The sequence below is a fragment of the Stegastes partitus genome, unplaced genomic scaffold (assembly GCF_000690725.1).
Source record: "Stegastes partitus isolate 25-593 unplaced genomic scaffold, Stegastes_partitus-1.0.2 Scaffold42, whole genome shotgun sequence".
Taxonomy (NCBI): Eukaryota; Metazoa; Chordata; class Actinopteri; family Pomacentridae; genus Stegastes; species Stegastes partitus.
Window position 1 is genome coordinate 650,660 of NW_007577773.1, and position 10,990 is coordinate 661,649.

The window sequence follows — 10,990 nt, forward strand, 5'->3', positions numbered from 1 at the left end:
CAAAAAATTGATTGTCTTAATCAGCTGGGGAAGTTTTATGGTGATATCTATTAGTTAAAATAGAGGTTTCCAGCAAAAATATAAGGAATCTTATAATACATATAATATTTTCTCATTTTCTAAACCAGAAATCTCCTCTTTGGCAGCACTTACATCAAAATTTCCAGTTTTATTCCTGCGTTTTTTTTCAGTTATTATTCACATCCTAATTTATAGAACATTTAATCTAAAAACATACCAAAAATGATCATTGTTGTTGTTATTATTATTTGTAGCTGCTGACATTTTTTTTTATTATCTATATGGTGACTAAACGAGATATCAAAAATACAATACCCCTTTGAAATCCTTTGACTCCAATATGTCAACAAAATGACACATTTTGAAGCTGGCTTCATCCAATTTACAGATTTCTCTTCTGGAAATGAATCCAAATTGGAGCATTTTTAGATACACAACATCTTGTTTGCCTGTTTTCTAAAACATACATCAACTGAGAAGGTTTCATATTGATATCTATTAGTCAGAATCCTACTCTTGTCACCTGTAGTGTCTCTTGTCATTGTGAGATTCACTGCTTTCTCCCAGAGTACACCTGCCATCTGTGTGATTCTGCGCAGACTTTACTCTGTTTGGACAGAGATGTTGATTTTAAGTCATCCTGACATCCTCTCCTGCAAGCTTGAACAAGTCCAAAACCACACAGAACCACATGGAAACATCTGTGCACTCTGATCCACACAGGGAAAAAAAAACACAAGAAAATCAGCGTGTTTTCATTGTCCCTTTAATCCCCTTATGTCAGTGGCCCGTGCAGTTTGCGCATCACCCGTGAGAGGGCGCATCCGCAATCCCTGAGCTCCGAAGAAACCTCCCCTGGAACTCAGGATTGTTGGGAGTATGGAGCCACTTTAGCGAAGTGCGGACCCAAGTTCTAAGTTTGCATGAGATAATCAGCACGTGGGAGCTCGCTGAAGCTCCTGGATCGGAGTGAACGCCCGGGACGCGTTCCTCGGCTGATTTTTGTGCAGCTCGGGTCGGGCAGTTGGGTCCATTAAACATCTCCGTCCGAAAGGGGGAAACACGGAGAGAGAGAGAGAGCGAGAGAGAGAGGGGAGAGGAGGAGGACGTGAACGGAAGGGAGGCAGAAAGCAGGAGAAAAGCTGAGCTGTCCGCACGCTGTTTTTGGAGTCGTGCGTAAAAGCGCGAAGCAAAGTGAGATTAACTGGATAAACACAGATTCTGTTTTCCTTTTTTTCCCTCTGCCTTGGACACGTTCCTGCTGCTGGAGTGTAGTGTAGGAAGAGGGTGAGCCAAGCGTTGTGGAAACCCTCTCTGATTGTCCCTTTTTTCTTTTGCGTTTTTTACGCTTGGAAATTACTGGAACTTCTAGTTTTTTTTTGGACGCTAAACCGAACGAGGAAACGTTAAATGCAAATGAGGGTAGGTGACTACCGCGCTTTTGTTCAACATCTAAAAGACACTTGAAACGCTGGCTTCTCTTTCCCCCACATTGCATAGTAGGCTGTGCTGTTTGGTTCACTGAAATGTGAGACAGTGGTGAAGTCGGTACATGACAAACCGCTGCATCCAGCTGTTTTCTGTTTGCCAATATCGTAACCATCCATTCACGCCTTTTTCTTGTCGGGATCGGACGTGCTGAGAAAACTTTTTAAGAATGAAGAGGAGAAAATTCACGTCTCTGTTTTGTGGTTCCGCCGTGTGCTGAAGTGGATCTGTGTTGTTATTTCAGAGGTTTCCCAGCCTTCATGTCGAGCAGGCAGGAGAGCTGACATGCGCCTGGATCGGGGATACGGTGCGGTGACATATGATTAACAGAAAGTTGTGAAATCGCCTGATTACCGAGCTGATAAGTGAATGATTCAGACAACCAGAGCCGGTGAGGAAACGAGCGCTGTGCCTGCGTGTGCGCCGTGAAACGCCGCTTTTCAGCTCAACCACTCCAAGGACTCGGGTTTATTTGATTTTATTTTTTAATTTTGCGAGGAGAGGAGCGTCTCCGGAGCCGATATGGAGGAGTGGAGACAATGTGGACGCTGGTTGATAGACTGCAAGGTCCTGCCCCCGAACCACCGGGTCGTGTGGCCCTCGGCGGCCGTGTTCGACTTGGCACAGGCCCTGCGAGACGGGGTACTGCTGTGCCAGATGTTGCACAACCTCTCCCCCGGATCGGTGGACCTGAAGGAGATCAATTTCAGGCCCCAGATGTCACAGGTGAGTCGGTCTTGGTGGAACTTCAGATGCTGTGGGTTTGGTTTCCGCCTCCAGGCGCATGTCTGTGCGCACACTGGTTGTGTGCGTTGCTCTGCTTCTCATTCACACCTTGGAGGTTTCCAGAGGAGCCGCTGGCTTTGGAGATGTTTTGCTGTTTGGCTTGTTTGTTTGTTTGGAAAGCTCTGTGTTATTGTGCATCCTGAATTTGCCCAGTTGATGGAGGGATTTTACCCGGAAACAAGTCTTGGCACTGTGCAGAGCTGCTGTCAGTGATAACACAGCAGGTTAACACACAGTACATACAGTAATTTATGCTTTAACACATGCAGGCTTCTGTTAGTTTGGCACAGGTGAACAAAGACCTCTACAGGATAAGTGTTTGGCCTCTGCAGGCCTTAGTCAACATCCCTATTTGTACCAACAATACTCAGCTATGAAGTTATTTCACATTATTACAAGAACTGTAGTATTTTATTGCCATCCATCAATCAGGAATGTGAAACATCAGATAAATGAACTCGCAGTCGTCTTGCAGAGACAACATCTTCACATTTGCCCTGAAGGCTGTTAATTGAGTATCATCCAGTCATCTCTAAGTGGAAAAGAGCAAAGATAACAGCCGGCTTAGGGAAGAAGAGGCAAAACATTCACACAGCCGTGGTTAAATAATTTGCACCAGTTTTTCCTTTGTTGAACTTTTATTGTAGCTCCAGCCGGGTGTGGCACTTCTTCAGGCGAAATTCTGTTAAACATCCTATAAATCACATCATCAGTGGAGCTGATACCTTCCAAAAGACACTCATCTGGTGGCAGCAGTTTAAGGAAACACTGAATGTTCTGGTCAGTTTTGAGATGCTTTCCTTCCATGACATACCTTATTTCATATTAATGGAAAGAAAACATCCAAAACACACATTTAGTTTTGATTTTACTCCACTTTGTCTGTTTGAATTTGTAGATTTTAATGACTTTCCCCCCAATATAAGTATTTTCTCATATGCTGAGCCATAAATCTCCGCTTTTGTAGCACTTTCACGCACCAGAATTTCCTGTTTTATTTTCATCTATATTTACAAGTTCTTTATTGAGCGGCCTTTTGATGTCATCGAGTAGAGCCAGACCGATTTATTGTTTGGCTGACATTATCGGCTGATATTGGCCTTTCAGAGATATGCAGGTATCAGTGTGAATGTTGTCTGATATTTGCTGAAATGAAAACTGTCTTTAACAAAACATAATGCAGAAAAAGATGCTTGAAGTAATGCAGAATTCATGTAGTCACACATTTTGTCAAACAGCTCCATTATTTACAATACTGTCAACGCGCTCTGCAGCACATGTAGCAGAGAATGCTTCACAGCTGAGCATGTGGTGGTGCGGAGTTGAGCTTTGTGTTCATGATAAATTGTAAGCAAATATGCAAAAAACATTATTTGTAAGTTAATAAACAATAAGCCTTTTATTTGCCCTTTTCAAAATATAACTTGAGCATAACATAATAGAATTTCTTACTCCTGAATACCCGTATCAGCCCTGAATATACAGTATTGGCTGTGTTCTAATAAAAAGAGGGCACTTTTACATTCATAGTAGCTCATTTTTACGTTCAAACTTACAATTTTAGAGACCTTGTAATACAAATAAGTCATTGTTTTATTGCAAGTAATCAACTTGGGAAGTTATTAGTTAATATTTGACCCTCTTCATCTGTAGTTTCCCTCCAGCAGTAACAAGCTAGGAGTTATTCACCCGTGTTGTATAGCAGCAGAGGAGGGAACAGACAAACTAAAGTTTACTATAAGTCCTTTGTGGAGAAACTCAAAGAGAAAAGAAACTGTTGTGGTGTATAATTAGACTGAAAGGAACACAAGTCTACATGGTGGTACGATTAGAGGTTTGGATGGTGGATGTCACACGCCTCCGCCTCTGTAAAGCTCCCCTCTGCACGTCAGCTCATTCATGTTTCCAAAGCCAATATATGAGGAAGTGTCTGGTGCCACGAGGAGTTTACACGACCACAGCAGAGAAGTAAAAGTGTGGCAAACATTTCTATTGACTTTTATTCACCCCGAAGTCTTAACTCAAATACCGCTGAGCCTCTGGTACTGAGAAGTCTGGGAATCGGGGACTGTGAATGGATCCGAACTGGAGAGGGTTTTCTTTTTTTCTTTTTTTTGGGTTATTCTTATTGTTGTGCCCGCCGAGGCCGGAGCGGCTATCACACGAGAGCGATTGCCCACTGACAGCACATTTGTCTGATATTCTTGGCACACCTTCCGTGACCCGTTTCTGTCATAATAATGTGTGAATGTGTGGGTGTTGCATCTGTTTGTCTGCCTTCCAGTCTGTCTGGGTTTGGCTGCCTCTTTCTAGTAAACATTCCTTGATATTCCTCGCCGTTTTGGGGGAGAAAAAAAAAAAGTAAACAGATTTCCCTGGATGGAATTAATTTGGAAAGTTATTTGCAAAGGAATACCGTCTGGTTCCTGCTTCTCAGTGGTTCTCAGCAACAAATCTTTATTCTGTTTTTATAAAATCGTCAATTGAGTGCATTTGGGTATCAGGACAGTTTGTTTAGGGCTTGTGTTGGAGATTTTACCCCATTTTCTTACACTTCACACACTTAATAGAACGAAGTAAAAGCAGAATAATCAGTCGAAATAAATTAAATTGCAGCACCAGTCTCCAGTCCGTCCCCATTTTTGCCTGGTAACCAACAGTAGCCTTGACTTATCAGCTCCAGAAGCCACTGACTTCCATGATTACAAGGGAGAGAGAGTGAGGGAGAGAGAGGTCTGCATGGCATGCTTTGATCCACCCACTAATCCTGCACTCCCAGTCCCACTGAGTGGATCTGCAGCGAGGGTGGAAGGGGTGTCCTCAGTGACAAATTGGGTTAAACAAAATCCTGGCAGCAGAACAGAAGTATGTGATTTATGATAAGGAAAAAGGTCAGAGCGCATGTGCTTTAACACTCGGAACACACAGTCGGCGGCTTAGCCAAATGAAGAGGTGGTGAAGCGGAGCGATTACATTATTTGCTCGGGACAGAATTTCTCTTCCCCCTCAACAGATCCACTTTCGCGGTGATTGATAGTTTCTGAAATTGAGTTGTGTCTCTGAATATGCCTCGCTGGTAGACGTTTAGCCGTAGCGTCTTCTGATACTGGAGTAGCTGTTAACGCTGGTTGGGATTTAGGGGTGGACGATCCGGCCTGAGAGATCATATGACGACATTTCGGGGCAGAAACCACGATCCGAACCACAATGTACTGAACTTATGTGATCACAGGATTAATTGGGCATATGGTTTCTTGGATACAAAGCTGCAAAGTTCCTTCAACTCGGATATAAATGCTGAACTCACAAACTTTTGTTTTCGCTCAGTCTTTTTTTCTGAAACTTCCAAATGGAAGGGGTGCTTCTTTTTGGATGTTGGTTCACTCCTCGCTGTGTTGTCTTCTGCTTCTGTCTTCTTTTTACAAACTGAGTTACACCTTCAAGATGCATCTAAGGGTGTCACAACCACTTTTCTTAGTTCACGTATAGTTGGAACATTTGGACGGCAATGTTATTTATGCATTTTGTCGAAAGTTGAGTTGCTAACCAGGTAGCACTGTTGCATCTCTTGGTTTCCTACTTACAGGCTGGTCAGGCTACTGTTGTGGTCTTCGATGTCATTCAGCTGCCCAGTGAGTCTCTTATCTCATAGACAAACCTGAACTGGACTGTCTTCGGCTGTGATTGCCGTCTTTGTCGTACTCTCCAGCTAGAACCTTCAGAAGGTGCAGAACTGGTTCATGTGCCGCTCCACAAAGCAGAACAAGGACACCATAAAGTCCCACCATAAGGAGACAACAGAAAACCGTCCATATCAACTGTTCCGAAAGACTCACAGCTGACATCGGAGACCACCACGGCCTCTCGGCTTATCGCGTAAACAGGAGACAGAATGGTGGACAAAGAAAAGCAGCGAGTCGACCAACATCCTGAAGGAAAGCAGCAGACACAAATCACTGCTTCCAGTCAGAACTAAAATCAGAGCGAAAACAGGATGCTGAGATTTGTGAGTTGGGACTTTAGCCTTGAGTTGAAGTGACAGGCTTTGTACGATCAATCGTGTGAGGATGAGTTTAGCCAAATTGTGATTCAGATCATAGCTTTGCCCCCAAAAGACTGTGATATGACCTTCTGGCATCCAGTGTTGTGTCATAATGAAAGCCTTTTGCAGAAAGAGTAACATTCATACAAAGAGGATGCGCTTCTCCTTTTTCTAGTGAGCCATTAATGCCTGCTTTTAACAGACCAGTATGACAATAACGCTTTCAAGTTTGGCATTGATCCCAGCTTGTGCTCCAGTTCATTATCTTTGTGTTTGTGTCCATTCTGCTGAGCTCAAAGGGAAGTCATGGTGGCAACATTGAGGTCACACTGGATTGTTAAAGCGTGGCGTTGGGACAGTTAATGAAGCTGCAGCCAAACTACCACATGCTACCACCAGCCACATCGTTTTAGAGAGTTTTTCTAGTATAAATGTTGAGATTTTAATGGGGTCAGGATGATCATTTTGGCAAGTTTCTTGACGTTATGTTGGCCACCATGTGAGCCGAGGGAGGTCTTGGGCTCGAACCCAACTTGGCCTTTCTGTTTGGGGTTCCAGTGCTGAAATGATAAGTAGAACAACTAAGTAGTCAAAATTATCTGACCTTAGAAGTCATTTTTCACTGTTCCTTGCTTCTTATATGTAAAGATTTGCTGTTTTTATCTAATTATAAATGGAAAATCTTTGTGTTTTGGATTGTTTTGAGGACAAAACAAGCACTACTGAAGCATATTCTCTCAGACTCTGGAAACTTTTGATGGTTTGAGTTTTCACTGTTTCATAGGCTTATAAACAATCTGTTGCCCTAGTGCGTGTGTCCCGAGAGCTCAGGTTTCCTCCTACAAGTCTTGTAGTTTAGGTGAACTGGCCCGTAAATTGTACAAGGGTGTGAATGTGTCAGTCCTGAGATTCCTGGTGTCTTGTCTGGACTGTAGCTTCGATAGAATACATCTGTTCCCTTGTGATTCCGATGGGGTATAGCTGCAGCAACGAATACAGAGTTAGACGTTACAGCAGATACAAAACATCCAATATTTACTATTAGCACAGGCCTGTGAAACCTTAACGTCTGCTTATTCAAAGCCGAAGGTTGGCTGCAGTTGGTGTGCAGGTTTGCATGTGTCTTTAACGGAGGCATGAATATGAGGAAGGGCACTGCAAAAAAATCAGCATTCAGCACAGAAGGTGACTAAATAAATAATGGTGGAAAAGGTGCATTCGGGTAGCTGGAAAGAGAAACGTCCATGCATGGATCTTTCCAATTTGAAGGGAGGAAGTTCAGTGTGATATTCATGAAATAAGTCGATACGATAGGAACTATATGCAACAGAAACTAATATGACAGGTGGTATGTTGGTGTTAGCTTCAGACGACGTTCATACTATGCATGCAAAATTGGAAAACGCCCTCTTTCCTCTTTTCAGCTTAATAAAACTAAAAGTAATCGTCTGAATGTCATCGACTGATTTCTTGCCACAGAGTTACCAAACAAACGGTAGCAAGAAGAGGAGGAGATCGAACGGAGGAGGTGAAGTAGCTCTTGCAGAGAAGCTGTGAAGCTGACCTTCATTTATGTGGTTAAATAAACCCATTGTAATTTATTTTTTTTCACCGTTTATTCATCTTTACCTCAAGGTTGCACACGGATGGTTAATGAGCGCTGGTAGTTCGCAGACGCTCTGGAGCTCAAAGTGTACGTACTCAGAATCCAGCGCCTCGGGCTGCGTCTCAAAGACAAGACTGAGCTGTGCTCTCGGAAGCCTTTTGTGTGTTCGGCAGTGTTTTTTCTTTTTCTTTTTCTTTTTTTCACTTCTCATTCTCTTGGTTCCCCCCCCCCTGTCTGTTAGTGAGGTAGTTGTGAATGCCTTTGGGATGACTCAGGCAGATATGTATGTGTGTGTTGCCCCGCTATTGTTTCTGTGTGTGTGTGCACTTGCTTGTTATGTCTGTAGCGGTGTGTATGTGTGTGTTACAGTAGCCTACCTGAGCTCAGACTGAACCGCTGCTGGCTGAGTCCGTAGAGCTCTCCTGAAGTTTCTCAGTACTCCACAGGGCTCCAGATCTCACACAGAGCCTGCTGCTTCCACTCAAAGTAATTGAGGTTCTTCCTCTTTGTCCGGCTCCCACCAGAAATATTGGCTGCTGATGGAGCAAGTAACAGGAGCTGATTTGAATTTGATTGTGTGAAATGCTTCTTTATAATAATACAAAAAAAAAAAAAGATTTAGGGCTGCCACTAAAGACTGTTTCTATCCAATCTGTCAACCAAGTAGTTGGTTGTTTAAACAATCCTCACAAAATAAACCCCAAATCGAGCACTTAAGTTTATTTGATATTTGAGTTAAGTGTATTCAGCAGTTTCAAGGACTAAACATGCTCAAGAGCTTTCCTTAAGGATGAATCAACAACACTTATGGTGGGTTTGTCTTGCTTCAGAACAGCATTTGTGTGTTCTCTTCATTTGCTCGAGCATTCTGTTAGTTTTGTTGCCATCAAACTTTGCACAAACACTTTTCTGTGTTGTGATAATTTGAAGTTCTCTTACGCTTTTGAAGCCTTTTGGTTTTGGAAAACTTTTTGCACTGGACTCCGCTGCAGCTGCTTATTTCTTAAACTAAAGCCAAAAATGAACACCGCTATAGGACCACAATGCTTATTTGTAATGATATGCTGGAGAGGCTTTTATTTTGGTAATTTCCACTCTCAATCACTGCCATGGGATTTTTTTTTTGTTGATATCAAAAGCATTAATTAGCGGTAGGGCTGAATAATATGCAAAAACGTAATAATAATGTGATTTTTGCTGCAGTCTATAGCCAAAAACACGTTCCCTTATGTCTAGAGAGTATGATTTGTAGGCGAGGGCCTCTGTAGCGCCACAATGCTTCATTTATGTTGTGAAACATTTTGCCTTTATCAGAAAAAAACAGCTTCTGGACATTGCACTATGACATATTATTATTTTGATAGTATTTTAATTGTTTCTTAATCCGTAATTATTGAGGCTTAAATGTTTTCTTCTTCAGCCTTAAAATGAAATACTCATTTCCATGTCGTTTCTGCGCTCAGTCAGCTGCAGCAGGGTGAGATACAGTAGCTCCATCACCTGTCATAAATTCTGCACAAAGGAGTGGTAAATCCCTTACAGCTGCGGTAAAACCCCCTGATCAAATCACTCCTGTCTTGATCACACTCACATGATTTCTCCTCGGGTCACGCCAACAACAACTAAAATCCCCGTCTTAGGGCTAGAAATGAGATCAAAGGGAGCGTATGAACTGGAAAACGACATGTTAAATGCCAGCCCACCTTCTGTTCTGAAATCTCTCTTGTGATGAGGGTGGAGGAGGGAGGGGGGTGCTGCTTGGTGACTGCTGTAGGCCACCACCCAGCCCTGCCTCCCTCAGGGGTAATTTAATCTCACCGTTAGGTCTACTGTTGACCCCGTGACCCCAGTGCTCGCCGGATGCAGGTAATACTGCTAATGGAGCTCATTAGGGGTCCGTCGTGGGTCGAACAGCTGGACCGGTGCCGCTGGAAGCTAATGGGATCGACGAGGAGGGAGCCGGTTTAGGCCGGGGGGTTCTAACCTCTATTCTGAGGTAATCCGACTCCTAAGGTCACAGAAATCTTTGAGTGGAACTTTTTGATATTCGTGCGGCTTGAAGTGTTGACATTTCCAGAAGTGGCCTATAAACAGCGTGTCATTTCTCGAGGCAGTAAAAGTAGCTTTTTGTCGCAACGTGTCAGCGTCAGCGGGGAGCAAAGTGACTTCTGAACAGTTCAGGGCGAGCTGGAAAACGGCAGCACAAATTCCACGTTGAAGATAAGATACAAGGTGCATTACAGTCGTCTGCTGGGTTTATGAGGATGAGGTTCAGTAGTAGTTCAAAGAAACCGTTTTAGTTCTGATTTATTGAACCTGATTCCTTGTGAAAGTATCTTGCTGGTTAAAAAAATCTGTGCAGTAACAAAATAAATTGTTTTGTGCAGCAAAAACTGAGCATCTTCTAATTATCCCAATTAAAATTGTGATTCATGGTCCAATTACCAGCCACACATGGCACAGAACCTCACAGAACCTTCAGTAATTAACTATTTAACCTAAACATGGACGATGTAGTGCGATGAAGGGCTGCAGGGCTTTCACCTCATATTTTCTCACTGTCTTGTGACACTCATTAACTCTGTCCTGACTCATTTGCGATGAAAAATCTTGCGTGGGCGCTGTGCTGCAGCTGCGGAAGATAAAATGGAAAATAAAAATTCAATTAATTCTTCATCTTCTTTTTTTTTTTTTGCATGCGCGATGCATTTTTTGTTACTTGCTGCGCTGCAACATGTCACAGAATGAGATCGGTGACACCAGAACCTGAGCAAGTTTTCAGAAACATCACACCCACAAATTGTTTCACCGACTTCAAAACATTTAAGCCGGTCCTCCATGTTTGTTTACAACTGTGCTGCGGTGTTATCATGCATTTTTTATACGTTACCAGTCTTTTTTTTCCCCCCCTTGTTGATGCCTGTAGTATCAGAGAGAGAACATGAGTAAAAGATGTGACAAGTGAGTCTCTGACTGCAGAGTTTAACAAATTCAGACAATTTATTTGTTTGAAACCAAATCAGAAAAAGGATTTAGCTGCTGTAGAG

General features: G+C 42.9%; 1 protein-coding gene across 4 annotated transcripts in view; it reads left to right on the forward strand.

Annotated features, from left to right (window-relative positions):
• Positions 1 to 1,116: 1,116 nt before the first annotated feature.
• The window catches only part of vav2 (vav 2 guanine nucleotide exchange factor), a 245,117-nt gene continuing 235,243 nt past the window's right edge, over positions 1,117 to 10,990 (forward strand). For all 4 annotated transcript variants that reach the window (XM_008304892.1, XM_008304908.1, XM_008304901.1 and 1 more), the window contains exon 1: positions 1,117 to 2,235. In XM_008304892.1, coding sequence (XP_008303114.1) covers positions 2,032 to 2,235 — 204 coding nt within the window. In that variant the 5' untranslated portion in view covers positions 1,117 to 2,031. The remainder of the gene's footprint in view (positions 2,236 to 10,990) is intronic.